Source organism: Opisthocomus hoazin, chromosome 1, assembly GCF_030867145.1.
Source record: "Opisthocomus hoazin isolate bOpiHoa1 chromosome 1, bOpiHoa1.hap1, whole genome shotgun sequence".
Lineage (NCBI taxonomy): Eukaryota > Metazoa > Chordata > Aves > Opisthocomiformes > Opisthocomidae > Opisthocomus > Opisthocomus hoazin.
The window spans coordinates 140,845,230-140,863,798 of record NC_134414.1 but is presented as its reverse complement, the minus strand read 5'-3'; the positions used below and the strand labels follow the sequence as shown (position 1 = coordinate 140,863,798).

At 48.8% G+C, this 18,569-nt stretch overlaps 2 protein-coding genes across 6 annotated transcripts in view; one reads left to right on the top strand and one right to left on the bottom strand.

Moving 5' to 3' along the window:
- Positions 1–4,986, bottom strand: part of FAM131B (family with sequence similarity 131 member B) — a 42,885-nt gene extending 37,899 nt beyond the window's left edge. For both annotated transcript variants that reach the window (XM_075438827.1, XM_075438817.1), the window contains exon 1: positions 4,640–4,986. In XM_075438827.1, the coding sequence (XP_075294942.1) occupies positions 4,640–4,667 (28 nt within the window). In that variant the 5' untranslated portion in view covers positions 4,668–4,986. The remainder of the gene's footprint in view (positions 1–4,639) is intronic.
- The window catches only part of ZYX (zyxin), a 29,119-nt gene continuing 15,299 nt past the window's right edge, over positions 4,750–18,569 (top strand). The window contains exon 1 of one of the 4 annotated variants that reach the window (XM_075438774.1): positions 4,750–4,819. The gene's annotated coding sequence lies outside the window, so the exon portion shown is untranslated. The other 3 variants (XM_075438781.1, XM_075438757.1, XM_075438787.1) reach the window with 3 other exon arrangements.

The following is an 18,569-nucleotide window of genomic DNA, read 5'->3' as shown; positions in this document are numbered from 1 at the left end:
ATACTGAGCCCTGGGGAACACCATTTGTACTTGCTTATATGCTGAAGGTGAAGGAGGGAGGAACTGGACACTGGGCCCCCTTGATATGATCTATGTATGCAGACTGGATGTCTCACTTCTACAGATTCCAAGTGCATAGACTACACTTGCCATACCAGATCTCACCCCACACACCTTCAGATCTGTGCGGGCATGAATAAGGAGAAAAATGAAGGGGGTGTTCACTGATTCCTCCAGCTGCTTACTCCCTCTCCTGTCAGTCTCCTCTCTGCTCCCACTCTGCTGAAGCTAAAGTGGCTGGATTAGAAGTGCATGGTCTTTGGCTCCAGTTCTACTGCAGATGCTATGAGCCATTCACACTTAGTATATAGCACATCCAACAAGCAAGCAACAGAGAAAGAATGTACTCCGCCCTCTGACAGCACATTGACCATTCCTTGTAGAGGGGAGCCCAGCAACCCAGACAGCTGGCTTCGACAGGCCAGATTTGATGCAGAGATTGATGAAGAGCACTGTCTCTTCCATTCTGCATGGCCTACCCAGTGATTGATACTCTGTTGCACGAGCCCAAAACAGCTCTCACTTGAGCCACTGCAAAATTGCCAGATCAAAGGAACATGGGGAGGACTTCAGCTGACAGCTGGGGTTACTATGGTGAGGGAGTCTGTGGTACACAGTACTCTCAGTAGTTAAAGAAAAGCGGTGACGGGTGGAAGGTATAGTAGAAGGGTACTGACAACATGTTGAACACCTGGGGTCCTCTGGCAGAACAGGAATAAAGCACCAGCTGAAACCTGACTCAGAAAGTCAACCACTCTAGGCTTTAGATCCTAAGCATAGGATCGCAGGGTAATTCAGGTTGGAAGACACCTCTTGAGCTCCAAACTCCTGCTCAAAGCAGAGTTGGCTATGAGATTAGACCAGGTTACTCTGGGCTTTATCCAGTCTGGTCTTGAAAACCTCAAAGAACAGACACTGCACAATCTCTCTGGGAAACCCCTTCCAATGCTTGACACTCCTCACAGTCAAAATGCTTTTCCTGACACCCAGTTTGAGCATCTCTAGTTTCTCTTCCCCCACACTCCAAAAGTACTATTAGTTTTTAATTTCTTGGAATAATTTTCCACCATTTTATGTCACTTCACAGAACATGTTTACTGCAGGCTTCTATGCAAAGACATGAGAAAAATCAGAGACACCACTGGAAAAAACAAGAGAGCAATCTTGAGCTTAATAGGCTTGAGCTTTCTATTCATTTAAATCCATTCAAGCAGTTAAGAGAGATCTTGTCACACTATTCACAACAGCCAATACTAGGAGATGTCTAAGCTGTGGTCAAAGGTACACTTGCAATGCATTCAGGCATCTACACAGGCTTGAAATCTTAAATTTGGCTAATTCGGTCACTGACAGTAATCAAGCTGATCTTTGCACTTAGTTGGCACTCAGATATCTACAAGTTCCCAGCTGGATTTTGCAGCCTTAACTGACCAGTAACCTCAGCGAAAACCTCCTTTTACATTCACTGAAGCTGAGTCCCAGCTATCATGATGGTCACGAGGCAGCTCTTTGGGAACTACGATGGGGTAATCATCACCAGTACACACTGACTTGTAGCTGTTATCAGAGGCAGAAGCCACCTGCAATGCACATAGGGCTCTGGATTGTTGTGTAATTGCTATCATGCCATGTAACACAAAGCACACGTATGACATAGGTGGGAGTGGGTGCATCTGTGGAGAAGGTGACTGGGTATCAGTTTAGCTTGTAAGATTACTTTTCAGCTTTTTTCACTCTAGGAAATCCTAATCTGATCATTGCCATTGTGATTTCTGGTGTCCTTTACAAGACTGAAATATTTTGTATGACTCCATTTCAATTTTACGCATATGAAGGTGCTCTGTTACCACCCTCTCAATCACTTTTCCCCAGGGAGAAATCACTAGAAAACTGGTATTTAGGAAAGAAAATGTAAACTTGCACATTACTAAACATGTGCAAACTATCACATCTAACTAGATCATAGTAAAACATCCCTGCGGGACATGGAGAAATCATGTGTCTTGCTTAAAATTGGAATGGAAAAAGGCCCGGAGCAAGCTCAGGGCACAATCCTGCACTGGCTCTTGTGTGGTGAATAAACAAAATGTGACTGATTACGAGCTTTCTATCACTAATTAAAACTCCCCAAATTCCAAGTTCAAAATCTGCTACATGCAATTCCAAGGTAAAACCAACAAAAGCCTACCACCCTTCTTCTATCTCTAGGAACTACCCGGTCTTGGAAAGGCAATACAGAGCTTGTACATTGTACTAATTCTGCAAAAATCTAACCAGATACACCACACAGCAAGAACGCAGAGCTCTACTCATGCTAGGGTGTTAGTTTCCAACCACTTGCTAGAGGTCAGACCTAGCACTTTGCAGCACTGATTTCCCAAAACAGGTCTGAAGAATCCTCTCAACAGCTCCAGGAAGGCTGGAGTGAAAAATCCAGGCTGCCAAATAAGAATCGTTCTGAACAAACCTCCTTAGGTAAAGGAGTCCAAGTAAAACTCCAGGACCGCACCTTAACACAGTCCAATCTCTAGGACTCAAAACGGATGAAGCCCCTACTGATGCAAAACAGTGTAAAGCTTTCACACGAAGCAGGCATCAGGCACTATTACTACATTCATATCTGACTCCCACAGAGATTAGAATCACGGTTGTGCAATCCCCCTTAACACACACCTCCATAACATGAGGTCAAGGGAAGTTCCTCAGTTAATTGTATAAATAGGTCCCTTATGTCCACTGTGCTCTCACCATCTAGAATGAGCATATATTGCATAAACAAAGTCACTATAGTATGGGAAGTCCAATATCTGCACCATTAAAGTCTATATTTAAGGAGTGCAATTTGCAGATAAAGCGAATTTTCAATTACCATTACCCCATCATCATTTTAAGGCATAGATGCTCTTTTGTATTTTCATCTATGCCCACATATCCATATGACATTTACAAATATATATATGTATAAATATATATATTCTCATATATGTATGAGAATGATATTTGCAATAGCTCGGTTACACGAGGCTTTTTTGTAACACAGATTCCAGGTCACAGACCATAAAAATGCTGCCATGCACAGGAACAAATACCTGCGTGGTTAAGTATGACAGCTAAACCACGTTTTGGAGGGGAGAGCAGATGTTACGAGATGCGTGTTTGTTCTTTATTTGAACAGTGTTGGGGGCAGAGGGACCAAGAATGAACGCTGCTAGTTCTGACACCCACTGATAAAAGGGGTATGGATAATTTGCCAGCTAACAGGATAATCACGTCCTTGGCAGCGCGTATGTGTGGAGGACATGAGAAAGACAGGAGAGGAAGGCAATACATGTTTTTGACAGGCTATAGAGACACAAATGCAGGTGAGCTTGAAGAGTCTTAAGGGAAATATTGCAGTGATCTTTGCCATGTGGTCACTGCAGAAGACGTAAGAGATTTCTTTAGGCCATGAGGACGTTTGAGGCCAGTAAGAGACATAGTGGGAACAAAACCCCAAGGCAGAAACTCGAGTCTGCAGTTTGAAGTTTGCTGCTGTAAGAGTAGATGGTTCCGTGGAAGGACTCACAAAGGCCTCTCCCATTGAGCCAAGAAGTGTCACAGCACCCGGCTTTGACAGGGTCCCTCAGATTTCGGCTGGGGAGGTGGTTCGACCCCCCGGCCCTCAGAGCCTCCGTTTTCCCACAGATGTCACAGTGCCTGTGTGCTCTGTGGAAGGGCTTGATGAGACGCGTACTACCAAACGAGCTGCGTTTTTCTCTCGGAGATTGTTTTGGTGGCTCGAATGACACGTCCCCGTGTTACTGATGTCCGTACATGTGGCTCGCCCAGAAAAACGCCTTCCTGCAGGGAGGAAAGTGTGCCACGGGATGCTGTTTTTACCTGTAGAGACCCGCGCTTAGGGATCAAGCGATCTTTCAGCATCTGCATGTGTGTGGGAGGGGAGAGCCAGGTTACACAGCCCAAAGGCTCAGGACCCTCCGCCGCGAAATGCGAGTGGCCCAGTGCGAAGGTGCGATTCCTCCCACCGTGCCCCCTCGCAACGGCTCTGCGAGAGGGAAGGGATTCGGTTTTGTTTGCCGTTCTCCATGGAAGTCTCCGCAGGGGGAAGGGGCAGAGCAGACGACGTGCAGACCGCGCAGCGTTATGTATCCTCGGATGACAATAAACCGCTGCCGAGCGAAGGAGGGGGCCGCCGGCCGCCTGATCCCGCTCCGGGAGGCACACCCCGCACCCCCACCCTCCCATGACCACCGCACCGACCCGCATGTGCCGCGACCTTCCGCCACGGGTGACACGGGCAGACGTCCCCCCCCGCAGCCCCGGGCATGCCCCGCTCCCCCCCTCCGTCCCTGCTGCCACCACCGGGGCCGGGGCTCGGCGGCACCCCCGCGCCACGGGGGACCGGGGCAGGGGGAGGTGGGGAACGGCGGCGCGCAGCTAATGGCGCTGGACAGGCCCCGGGCAGCCGGGAGGGGCGGGGGGGGCTGCGAGGGGCGACCCGCCGCCCGCCGTGCCGTCACCCTGGCGGGGGCCGCGACCGCCCGAGCATCGCCCAGCGCCGTCCCCGCCGACGCCTTACCCACAGTGCGGGATCCGATGCAGCCCATCACTCCGGCGGGGCTCCGGGTGGGGAGGCGGCAGCCCCGGCAAGCGAGGAGGCGGAGGAAGGAGGGAGCGGGGGAGGTCGGAAGGGGAGCCGGTCCCTTCAGCGGCAAACGCCGGGGTGGCCCAACCGGGACCGGCGCGGGGTCATGGTCAGGTACGGGCGCCGGATGCCCCCGCCGGGGCGAGGCAGGCGGGAGGGGAGCCCGCGGGCCGGGCCGTCATCTGCCCCCGCCGCGCCTTCGCGCTTTGTGCCGCCCCCCTTGCGGGTACCTCGCCGCGGCCGCGTCCCTGCCGCCGCCGTGCCCCCCTCCCACCCCCCCCGCCCGCGGCGGCTCCCCGGCGGCGGGGCGGGCTCGGATTGGGTAAACAGCTCCGGCCCGGCAGCGCCGCTCCGATTGGCTGCCGGCCTCCGCGGCCCGGGGAGGCAGAGCCGGGCCGGGCCGGGCCGGGCCGCGCCGTCCGCCCGCGGGGAGCGCGGGACGGGCCGGCGGCGGGGCGGAGGCGAGGGCCCGCCCGGCGGGCAGACAGGTGCGGCGGGCCGGGGCCGGGGCGGGCGCGGGGCCTCTCCCTCCTTCCCTTCCGCCCGCCGCGGGAGCGGAGCAGGGCAGGGGCCGGCACAGGTGAGCGGCGGGCGGCGCCGCAGGCCGGGGGGGGGGGGGCGTTGGGCGAGCAGGTGGGGACCGGGAGAGGCGGGAGCGGGAGCGTCCCCGGAAGAAGAAGCGCGGGGCGCTGGGGATGGCGGTGGGGCGGGCGGCGGCTGGCGCGGTTTCCCGGTAACTACACTTGCCGGCCTGACTCAATTACAGGCAGCCCCCCAGCGGCCGCCTCCCCCGGGCCGGGCCTGGAGCGCTCCCCCGCTGCCGGCGGAGCCGGGGCGGGCGGCCCGCCCCCCCGGGGAGCGGCCCCGCCGCAGCCCTGCGGGAGCCGCCGAGGGGCGGCTGCGGCCCTGGCGGCGGCTGGCGCGGGAGGACGGCGGTTCCCTGTCCGGTCTGCCCCTTCCGGAAGCCCCGGGGGTGCTCCGGCCCGGCGGCGCGGCGGAGGTGTGCGGCGCCGCCCGCTCCCCGCCGTCCCCGCAGAAGGGTGGAGGAAGGAGGCTGAGCCCAGTGGCTGATCGCCGAGGCCTTCCCGCGCCCTCCCCGCCGGCGTGGCCGTGAGGAGGGGTCTCTGCGGCGGGAGGAGACGCTGTGAGGGGCTGCGACCTTCACAGCCCCGGTTCTTCCTCACCTGACAGCAACAGACAGCGTCCCCTTGGCCCGCTCCCCCGCACCGGGGGCTCTCCCCAGCCCGCTCCTTCCACCGTCGCTCTCTGAAGTGCTCGTGGTTTCTCCCCGTCCCTCTGCGCTGCCTTCACCCCAAAAGCCTCGCTGGTCTCGCCAGCTTCCTGCCACCAGTCTCCAGTAACAGCGAAATGAATTTTGCTCGTCCCAGATGAGCCATTTTGTTCTCATCCTTGGGGCTGGAAAATTCAGTTTTTGTCTGTGTGGCCGAGACAGCCCTGATTAACAGCAGTAATGGGGAATTGGTGAGTTTGTTTGTTTTCCCATGCATGACTTATGGTCAGCCTAAGGAAGAAAAAAATAAAATAGTAAAAAAAAATAGGTCTTCACAGAGATCATTTTGCCTGAGCCTCTGAAACAATAAGCAGGAAGCCTACCCATATAAAGTCAGTTTGTAAACTAAAACGTACATAGGGAGGCTGTGGGAAGAAAAAAAAGAATGTAAGCCGCGTTACAGCTTTTCCCTCCTTCATGGTACTGAAGATTTACTGAGTATGGTGAACATGACACTGCTGAAGTGGAAGAGATCATAGTCTCCTCCTGTCTGGGTGCCTCAGGCCAGTGACAGTCTGGTGTTATCATGCTTGTTGCTGGATACAGCACATCAAATCTCTGCTGAGGATGAAGTTTCTCCACAGCTAGAATTCTTTCCCTATTTTACTCCTCCTTCCCCCTCCCCCACATATTTCCAAACCTATCAGTTTTCATCTAGTCTTTTTGAATGACTCACTAAAGGTATTTTTTCCTGATGTGTCTGCACTCTTGAAACCTAAGCTGTAAAAATGCTGGGAAACCATAGAGCTGGTGGAACTTCGTGTTAACGGAGGTGTTTCAGCATCTCTGAAGAGCGGATCTGCGTTGGCTTCCAGGTCTAAATGCAAGGAAAGGGAAACAAAAGCAAACTGGAATGGGAAGAGCGGTATATTAAGACACAAGGCTTGTCTCAGAGAAGTGTTGTGTAAGTTAGTGGCTGCCCAGCCAACCGTTGTCCTCCATGGTCTCGCGTAGACAGATTGATGGGGACAGCTGTCCTCAGGAGTTTCACTGCAAACCCCACCAAGCAGCATTTGCATCTCATCCTAGCCTCAGAAGATGTATTGCTGGCACAGCTGCAGGCAATTTCTTTTCCTCTGTTCAGAGAGATTCTGGTTTCATCTTAATCCCCTTCTCCCCCTCACCCACCCACCCAATCTAAAAATGTTCCTCTGTGAACCTCCTTTCTGTGCTGTGAGTGATCCCTGCTCTGGTTTCCTTTCCAGGGAAGATTTCAGGTAAGTCACATTGACTCTTCTTACATTCCTTCCCCTGCGTGATGCTTTAGCTCGTATCTCACTTTGTCTCGAGCTCAAAGCCATACCCCAGGTCCTAGCAATCCCACCTGTGGCTCTCATTAAGCTACAGTATTGCCTTCATCCGTCTGATTTCTGCCTCAGGGTGCGATTCCACAGGCAGGTGAGCAAGTCCTAGCGCTTACCCTGCCTGAAAAACCAGCTTTCCAGTTCTTGATGGGTTTGTCTTCTGCTGCTGCAGTGAGGTGGCAGTTCACGCAGGGATCTGGCAAGGGCCCGTGCTGCTGCAAGGCGAGCATCAGGCACGCACCGCAGAGAAAGAGCACTGGAAAGGTGGGGGATCACACCCAAGTGTCTGTTCATTCACTGCACAGAACTATTGGCCTGTCTCATGGCTCTTACATGTCCTGATGCCACAGGCTCACTCCTTTTTTTATGTGGAATCAATATCACTTAGCTGCTGGAGGCACTACCTGTCTTGGCACCTGCAGCCATGCTTTGTCTGCCATTTTTAACACAGTCAATTTAATCGAAGAGTAGACTTCACCGTCTTTTGGTTCTTGCTCATGCATTTATTCATGATGGACGTTGTGTACATAAATCTACGTATTTAAAGTAAATTTCATTCTCATTAGAAGTTGGGAAGACATTGTCAGACCATCAGCTGTCGGTTTTGACACAGCTGCTTGGCTCTTCCACACAGTAGTTTCCATGCAACAGGGAGCTCATCGTCAGTGAACAGCTTCTAGTTTTTAATAAGCCAATACCTATCTTCTACTTCCTAAACTCGGTTAAAATACAACATTTATCGTACAGTAACATAAGAAAACAGTAGCTGTTTTACATCCCAAAGAAATACACAATCTCATGAGAGTATGATTTCATGAGAATTATCACGTAGGAGGAAAGTGACAGGACTGAATCTTTGAACAAGGGACTGAAACAGAGCACAAATCTAACTCCCCCCCCCCCCCCCCCCGCATTTTCTGTCCTTGCTCTTCCTGAGCAACAGTATTCACACTGCTGCTTGCAAAAAATGGGAGGTAAATGACAGAACAGATTGTTTTGTTTTCTTTGAAATACACTTTCTGACAGGGTCTGAATATTTTCTCTTAAGCATTGCGGGTACTTTCTTAAACAGGCTATGATTTCACGTAGGAAATTGTGTACAAAACACATTTTGTATAGTGCTGATTTAAATGCTGGTCTGAAAGATCTGCGTAAATGCAAGTTTTCATACAGGGTTAGGAAATGGAGACGTTTAAGTATCGAGAGAGAGAAACATGGATAGATCCTTTACGTAGCTGGGTATCTGAGGAGGAGGGAGCAATAGGAGACAGCCACTTGGAGCCTTCTAGATTATGTGTATGATGGGTGAAATTATGGGCACCTCTGTTTATTGTGGAGCTGTAGACCTCCCCCTCCACAGACCCTCTTGTGAGAGGTATGCTGGGCAAGAGAGAAGGAAGAGTGTGGCTGTGTTCAAGCTGTCATGGGCTGTAGGGCACTGCCATTAGGAGCTTCTGTTGGCAGAGCAGAGCTTCGGGGCTGCCCAAACTGAGTGAAGGATGCTGCTGGTGGAAGGGCAACATATATTTCCCTGGACCTTTTTCCTCCCCAGCTGCTGCCGCTGTGTCATGATTGCAACAGAGCAATTGACCTGAGATGCTGTAATCACCTCATCAAGCATATGCTCCTAGGTGAGTCCTACCTGGGTTTGCAGTTGAATGCCATGCTGAGTTGGGAACAGACAAGGATCCATACCTCCAGGGGTCCCTTCCCCCCACCCCCTGCACACAGGCCAAGTGGTCACTCTAGGTCTGAGCGGGGGAAGGAGGAAAACTTACTTCCAGCAAAGCTAAAGGTAGCGACCTCATGCCTGGTAGTGGGGCTGGTAACAGCACACAGCAAAGCAGTTTCAGAACAAGCTCTGATCTTTAACCACTTGTTCCAAGTCCACGTTGAGGCACCTCCATCATAACCCTGAAGACAGGCTTAGGCTGTAAGTTGTTAACTGTTTGCTTTTTAAGAGATGCCTTTTCAACATCGTTTATCTTTTCTATAAGTTGTTGATGGATCTATTAAACCTATTTTTCCAGGTGTTCCCTACAGGTCTATATAAATATCTTATAAAATATAAATACTGGAACAGCTTCTTCCAAAGAAACACTGCTTATAAAACACAAGAGCTATTGTCACTGCTGTACCTGCTTAGTAAATTTATTCTTTTCATCAATTAATTATCAGGGATGCAGATTATATCTCAGTAGGTAATGTGCTCCCGTTGTCTCCCTTAGCTGCCATTTAAACCAATTAAAATGAAAAAAATTACCAATATAAATCTTGACCCCTAATGTTCCACTTTCAGGTAAACATTGCTAACCCCCAAATAATTTAAAATGTCTTCCTTCTATCATTAATCCTAAGATTAGTTCCTGTCCTCAGAGGTCTCATTGGCAACCTCCATGAAAAGGCTCTGAAAAATGATTGTTCACCTTCTGCTCTGATCCTTTTTAAAGTCATTATTTAAAATCCTGTAGTCTGACCAATTACTGTCATGGAAAGACATGGAGAAACTTCCTACACACTTCTTGCAAGATGTGTCTTCAGCTGTGGAAAATACACAGAGGCCTATGAAGTTCATGAGTAGGCGATGCTTACAAAAATAGTATCTGTATCGGATCTATAGAGGCAGGCATCATCCTCTGGGGACTGTTGCTCCAATATGCTTCACTGCTGGCCTCCTGCCACTGGCAGTGTGGATTCCCCGGTAAATGCTGCTTCTGGCAGAGATCTCTGTAATTGCTTCATGGAAGTAATGGAGTAGATGCCACAAGAGTTAATGCTACATCTAGCTGTATTAGCTACTGATAGGATTTTCATGTGGACTGAAAAGGAAATGAGATAGCAAAATGACTCATACAGTTCTTGTTCAGAGCTCCTTCGGTGCAGGAGACAAACAGAAAGGCTTTTTATGAGGTTCAAAGAATGAAAAAAGCAATGCCAATGTAGTTCATATCCTCAAAGCGGTGTAACTTATCTGACATAAGTGGAAGGCTGGGTCCTTTCAAGCTGCGAAAATATTTCAGGCTGTGTGAATCAACTGAATATTAGAAGGGACAATAGGTGGAGGTAAAGACGCAGGATGTGTTTGCGTTTCGTGTTGTGATGTAAGCTCATGCTTACCTACACTCACATCTGAGCAAACGTGATCTTGTTCTGCCTGCAGCCAGAGGTTGTAAAAAACTTTATGAGAGCCTACTAGTTCAGTGCTGAGACAGAACTAAGCAATCCACCCCCTCGACAGTGTATTTACCAAAATATCCTCCTGGGTATTTTGTCCCATATTGCTGAAGAGAGCTAATGGTGAGCAACGAAAGATTTTTCCACTTCTCCTGCGTGATGAGTTCTCAAATTGGCCTATGCTGCCGAGGTAGAGACACGCGCTTTGGATACTCTGGCATCATCTGTTAGAAACTGAACGCTGATGGAGTGTCCCAAATTAAGGACAATCTTACTCAGAGGTATCACAGAATCACAGAATCACAGAATGGTAGGGGTTGGAAGGGACCTCTGTGGGTCATCTAGTCCAACCCTCAAAGGTATGATATACTTTGATGTTAGCCAGATACCTTAAAAACACATTCATTTCAACACAGGTTGATTTTTTTTTAATATATATTTTTGAAACAAATTTTAAGAACTTCTACAGTGGAGAGGTATGTCATCCCAGCACATGAAGAGCAGGCGAGCAGGAGGCTTGCTGTAATCTAACAACAGACAGTACTCCCATACCTGCTTTGCTGCAAGATCCCAGTTGGGTGATCTCGCTTATTTGGCGGTATTCTCTTAAAATATATTCACCTTTCTTTAAAACACATAGGTTTGGTGTATTGGTACACACTTACATAAATGTTCAATGCTCGGTGTTTGCCATTCTTTTCTCACCTTGTCTCGATGTTTGCCTTCCGTTGGTTTTTCTTAAGGATTTGTAGCTTCACAGTTTTTCGGAACAACATTGCTATTTTGCAGATTTTTAGCAGGTGTAATATTCTCTCAGCATCTTCACCCATGTTTGATTTTTATCCAGCATCATGCAGAAGTGTCATATTCTGTCCTATCTACATTAAATAAGATCTCATCTCTAATACAGTTCCCATTTCTAGACTTTACATAAGACGCAGAAAAGGAATTTACCGTCTGGAGCCGCGGTGGTGCAGTTTGCTCTGTGAGCATTTCACTGATGCCTTGGGAGCACACTGACCTACTGCATGTGATCGGGCATCACCTTCCATTTGAACCCTCGCTCTCTGGAATTGCAGCTCAGTATCAAAGAATTAGCAAGTCTAGCCTGTTTCATCTGTCACAAACTTCACCCACTCAGCAACACCATTCTGGTGAGTGTCTTTCATGACTATGCTGCATCCTCGTATGTCCTTACCTTGTGTCTGAGCCAGCTAAATGCCTGCTCACATGGAATGAGGCTGGAGGTAGACTGAGCCATGCTCTGAAATTCTGGTTTCTTGTACCATGGCCTGGGGCTTTTCCAGTGGAACCCGAAGTGGGAAGGTGAGCGAGTTCCTCACCATCACGTAGGTAGTGGCAAGAGGGGAGGTCTGAGGAGGTTGCTTTGAAGGGTCAAAAAGGGTTATGTGGTATGCACTGGGAAAACAGGTACCACCCATGGCATAAATGTGAGGTGTGTATTAGGGTGCAGGCATCTTTGATGCAGTCTGAGTCTTATTTTGCCTTTTTTAAAACATTCACTTCATTCTCTACTGAATGTCTGGTTTCCAAACAGTGAAACATACAGCAGCTACTTCTCCTAAATGTCAGCTGAATCTATACTAGTGATGTTGCTCAAACTGCATTTTTAAAAATAATCTGCAAGCAGTTAATGTACTTTTTAAATTCCCAGTGTTATGTAAAAAGGCACAATATTTTTAGCCTTACAAAATATCAGTTGTCATCTCCTCACTCTCTCCCATTGATATGTTGGAGACGGGGGACTAGAAGCTTACAGAAACTGTAGATACTAACTCGTTTAAAAATAAGGAGGTTTTTTCTGCATTATGGTTTTGGAGTTACACAAATCTTAACAAAAACGTATAAAAATACCCAAAAGCTTAAAAATAAAGTCTGAATACTTATTTAAAAAGCTACTGGTTCTGTCCTCGCTGCCGCATTCTTATGTCTGGAATAATGTATCCAGAAGCAAAATATTGACCTAAATGGTTCACTCATGCACTGACAGAATGGCCCTCTTATTTATAAAATCTCCAGAAAGTACCCTCTGCTGTATAACATAGAGCACACAGCTGCTGTGAGTAGGCTCTGGCAAATCAACATTGACTCAGACTATTTTTGGAATCAAGTCAGGCCTGCTGCGGTTTCTGGAGGAGCCGAATACATCTACCTGCTCTCCTATGCTGCACTCCATATGGAATATGGTGGGAGCCAGAATGCTTGTCTCTGTGCTTCTTTGGAGGTGACCTTTCCATTCCCATCTGTGTTTCCAAGTCTTGTGAAGTTAAATGTTTTCGCCTGCTGACAACCTCTTTAATAAGCAGCTTTTGGCCTTGCTTCTTTCTGTGTTCTCTAATGAAATTTGAGGAACAGGATCTCAGAAGAGGCTGCCTCGCTACCTTTTCTCCCCACCACCTTGCAAACCTTGACATGCTGATGATACCCTCTGGTCCTTCTAGCCAGGAGGCATCCCCTACCAGAAGCAGGCCAGGAAAGGAGAGCATCTTGTCCTCAAATCCACTGTGATCATCGCTGATCCTTGACAGACATCCCCGGACTTCGTGGTTCTTGTGGCGGCAATGCAATTCAAGAGATGGCCACTAGAGGCTCCTGGAATAGTCGTGTTTGTTGTGGCGCCGTGCAGCGCATGGAGGCGTATGTCTCCGTACTGGGCTAAGGCAAAGGCCCTGAAGTTCATCTACAGGAAAGACCATAGCCACCAGTTACCAGTCTGGGCAGCGACTGATCCAGCAACCGGTAACCCTGTCACTTCCCACAGGCCTGAAGGGGTGCTACTGCCTTGGAACAAAGCAGCCATCGAGTGAGAATGCCTGCTGGCCGGTGCTGAGGAGGGTTTTCTCTAAGACTGCTGTGCTGGCAGACAGTCATGCAGTTTTTCCTTAAATCTGGTTGAGTCTGTGACTGGCCAGCAACTGCGATTGGGTATCCCTGCCGTGAATCCCTAGTGTTTTTAACGCCTGCAAGTACTTCTTCGTAAAATTGTTTGGGTTAGAAGGGACCGTTAAAGATCCCTGGGCTGACACCGTCCTGCTGTGGGCAGGGACGTCTTTCGCTAGATCAGGTTGCTTAAAGCCCTGTCCAACGTGATGGGCAGTGGCTTGTTCTTGCTCAGCACCTTTAATCTTCAGCCAACCCTGTTCTGTCCATGTTTTTGATAGAGAAGCAATTTTAAATGGAATCAAGACATACAGTGATTCAATATATGGGTTTTTTTCACCGTATAATGCTATGATCAGCCATCACCATGTTTCAAAAAGTTCCCCACTGTTCACACTCTTATGTGTAGTAGGCTCATTCTTGCATAGTAAGGTCCTGAAACATAAGGTGCAGCTAATGCAAGAGCATGTCTTCTGCATTTTGGAGGATCTTAGCTTTCCTCTGCTCTCACAGAAGGCTGCTGTTCCTTTCTGTCTCCCCAAAGTTGGTTTTAATCTACAGTAGATAAGTGAACATTTATAATACTTTCATATTTAGTACTTCTTCCTCTGTTTACTGTCAGCTGGAAGAAAGAGTTGAAACAGTTGTAGATGAGAAGAGTTCTGGTCTCGTGTTCCCTCCAATCAGGTAAACAATTGCTGTGTTTAGGAGAGTGGAATTCTTCAGGCACAAGGCACCAACTGTGTAACTTGAGATTCCATTCCTTGCTTGGAGGTGCAGGGATTCAGAGAACAATTTTCCAGTCAAGCAAACACAAATGGAGACTGCAGGACTCTGGTATAGTCTGGTAAGAGAGCAAAGCAGATAAGATGCAGCATACTGTAGGCTTCTCTTCAGTGTAAGCTGTAAGACAAAATGAATTCTGCGTCTAATGAGAGAGTCATTCCAGCCTCAAAACCAAGCCAGGAGACAGAATATGGAAGAGTCAAAAAGAGTCTACAATTCAGTGCCCCTCTAATCTTAACTGCAAGCTAATTCGTTAAGTTGCTTTTGGCACTCAAGGGCTGATACCTGTCTGCAGTGATATTGTCAGCGGAGACAGAGGCAAAGAACAGCATCAACCAGACCAGACCTTCATCGACAAGGTCCTCTATAACCTACTGTAGGTGACCCTGCTTCGGCAGGAGAGTTGGACTAGATGACCCACAGAGGTCCCTTCCAACCCCTACCATTCTGTGATTTTGTGATATTCTTCAAAGCTTTCCTCTCAGTACTGACCCGTACCCTCTACCATTGTCTGTCCCATTCTTCAAGAAGAGTCATTTGCAGTATGTGGTCTAGCCCCTGTGGAATCCCCGTTTTGAAACTTAGGAGGGAATGGATACAGACAGTATCCCGTATGTGCGTTCAAATTTGGACCTCTCTGCAGATTTCCTCCTTCTTGGATCAGGAAAAAATGGGAGCCGTTTTACTGCATTGGAGAAATGCAGGCTGTTCGGTGTGTCCCAAAGCAAGTGGATGTCTGGAACTGATTAAGAAGGCTCCTTCCCTTTCAGGGTGTTGCATCTGAGGATGCTGCGGTTATGTCATTATGCACTGCCTGCCTGTACATTGTTTGGATATAATACGTGGCTCTTAAACTGATTTAAATTTACCACACCCTTCCACAAATGCACAGTCTTTTCTGTTTTACTTCAAATATGTGTTTTCAGTACAAACTTATCCTTTCTTTGTTATCAAATCTCTTTTTTTTTTTTATATTCTTAATATAGAGGCTCGATGACCACTTTAGCATGACGCAGTTTGGACACCATGGCTGTAAAAGCCAAACAAGCAGGAAGCTAAAGGATTATTGCTGGTAGGACCCAGAAATTCTTTCTGTGATGTTGAACACTGTTGCGAAGGTGTTGGGACGAAAGCTGTTGGTGGGAGGCCCATCAAAAGCAACACTGATATAGAGAAATAGCTGTGTAAATATCCAGTTTACTTCTGTGGGCAGCAGCAAGTCTAACGCTGTCTCTGAAACCATCAGTCACTCTGCAGAAAATGGTTTGATAGGGCTTTCTCATAACCTGACCCACCCTGTTTTCATTAGCAGCCAGGTGAGATTCTGCTGGCTTAGTTTCAGTAAACTGAAGTGTTTTGGATAAGGGTAAAGATTCCAACTAGCTTTTTTCATGATCCATGGGAGCAAAGGGTCAGGAGGTTTGCCAGGTACCTAGAAGACGTGGTCATCATAATTGACTTTCATCAAGGCAACTGGAGAATGCCTTGGTTGAAGGAAATACATTTCCAGAAATGCACATCCACAGCTGAGATCTTTAATGCAATGTCTTGAGCCCTTGCCCAAGGTTCTACTACCGACCGGCAGGGATGGCACAGTTAATAGAGGAAAAGTCAGTTGCATTGGTGTAAAGTGGTGGTAGTCAACTGATCCAGAAATTAGGCTGTGCCTCTGTCATTCCAGCACACCTCTGGAGAACCCAGTGTGCAAATTGGCAATGACTTGGTAATACGAGATGGAATACTTTTTGAGGACCTCTCCTGCATTTTGAACAACAGCTGTGGCTACTGAGATCTCCATATATCACTTAGACTAGCTACAAAGCACTGGCAGTGGTGGCCTGTAACTGCTACTACCCTGTTCTCCGTGGTCATTCATACAGTGCTTGATCATTTTGCTGTCTGCTTGAAGACCAGCTCTCTCCCGTAAGTTGTCACTTCTCACAGACTCCTAGCTGCCACTGAACAGACAGTTGCTCCACTGCAAGGCCCTACTAATTATCGTGACAATCCCATGAAATGGTCAAAGATTTTTGTCTGTCCTGTAGTCACCCTCCTGTTCATACTGGCAGTAAATTAACCAGCAAACATACTAGTAGCCACATGGGAACTGCAGAAACCTGCATATAGCTCCACACCTCCTGCTTTTAGAAAGCAAGGGCTTGAGGGGCTGCATCTCTTAAAACTGTACTAAAATTGTGTTTTACTGTGCAGTTTGCAGCTAACATTTGGCCTAATATTTGTTGCAAGCAGACTGTTGGACCATATGCCTATCTTGTCTGGTTGGTTGGTTTGTTGCTTTGCTCCAGGGCATTGGTTGCTTGATCATCTACACTGTGTACATACTACATTTTGCCAGGACTCCAATCTGGAGTTAACCAATTATTTGGTTTTGTGAGGCTCAAAAGAGAGGGTAGTTTGCTTCAGGGTCCACACCCTACAGATAATGCAGGTGTGGACTACACCAGACTTCATTCTTCCTGATCAGAACAATCTTCTTATGTATTCCTAATGTACTCACAAGTCCAACACGCCCTGGCATATGCATGGCACGTCTTTGTAGGCACTCTACGAAATAGAGATTGGCAGTCTCCAGTGCCTGTCCCTGCTTATTTGGCTGTCTCACTTCTTATGCAAGAAAACAACAGCACTGGGGTAGAAAGGAACCACATGGGGGCTGGAGTGACTAGGATCCTGTCCCAGGTTAACGTTACTGAGACTGTAGCTCGGCATCTCTGTCTCTCCAGCAGTGAGCAACTGCACCAGATGCTTCTCTGGTAAGCCACGACAAAATTTCTTTTATTATATGACACAGGAGGAGGTTCAGTATGAGACCAAGGCTGTTGAGAACCTGCTTTCACCTCTCAGCCTTGTCATAGGGAGGATGTGGGGCTGGAACCCTTTGCCAAGAGCACAACACCCTCTCCCCAACACATATACACACTCAAGTCATTCCTGGGACTTTTTGCCAGAATCCCCCAGGATGCAGCAAGGTGTGCAGCCAGCTTTGTGGAGTACCTACATCTATTTGATGACACTCGTTTGCAGGAAGGAGCACGGCTTGTTTGTGCCACGCTTATGAGACTACACTACATAATGAAGAAAAGAGGCTTCCACCAGAGGAGCATGGCACTCTGTGGAAACAGGCTTGCACCACACACAGGAACTGTTTAATTAGCAGGATGACAGATCTGTTTCCGTGACAGTCAGTTCTGGCGTGCAGTATTTGCACAGAACAGCTGAATACATCACTGCGTGTCTTGCTGGCGGCACGGGGTGGGGCGTTTGGTCGAGGAAATGGCACGGGTACCTTGGAATGTGGAAATGGCTGCTTCCCAAGCAGAATGGGCTCTGGCAGCCATCCATACTCTGCTGCATACGTGGGCATGCCCCAGTCACCCATCCGTGCTCCAGCTGCATCCCACTGCCTTGTCCAGGCTCACAGGTTTCCAGAGTCGCAGAACAGCTCATACTCCACCAAGAGGAAGAGCTGTCTGCTGGGACATGCCACTTTCTTCCCTCGTCCCGCAGGCCCCATGCCCAGCAGCGGCGAGCAGGAGGTGTGGGAGAGCGGTGTGAGCAGGGGAGGCACGCCGGTGAGCCAGCCGCAGGAGCCACGGAGCCGCAGGCCTGCTGCCCCACTGAGAAGCAGATGGAGGCAGCAGCTCAGCAGGACATCTTGGTGGCAGGAGACAAGGAAACGGCAGCGGTCACTCATCTGGGAGCTGCTCCTCCTGCCCAGGAGCCCGTGCCATGGCTCTGCCTGGGGGAGACCTGCCAGCCCTGCTGGAAATGGAGCTGCTCCCCTTGACAGACACCAGCCCAGAACCCTGCTCCCCTGACTGCCTGGCCACTCTGGTGGCCTGCCACATGCTGGCATCACCAAGGTCCTACCATAGAGATACTTTGCTTCCTCTTACATACAGCTGATCTGCCTCACTGAAAAGTGTTTCCTGGCACAGCAAGGGTTTGCGTTTTTTTTGTTTACAGCTTATGGCCTATTCTAGTATTTTAGTCAGGGTAATCTACTTGTATGTGTGTGGCTAGAACGGCCTTTTGAAGTACGTACATATATATGTGTGTACCATGCAATACCTTCATAGTGGGATTTGAAGGGCTGCAGTGACACTTTTCAGAGATGACGGAGGCTGTCTGTAGCTGCTAAGCAGACCCCGTGTTGGGGAGGGACGCTTCTGAAGTGTGCTTTGCACAGCAGGCTCAGTTTTGAAGTGGAGCAGCAGACAGACGCTAGTTATCTGTCCTGGGTAGATGGCTGTTCAGGGACTTCTCCAGGAGAATTCATGACCTTTGCAAATAGCATTCCTGACTGCCTGCCAGTTTCACAGATGCAGGAGGATGACTATGCAGGAGGATGGCTTGGCTCACGAGGACCAGAGGCTCCCAGTGCAGC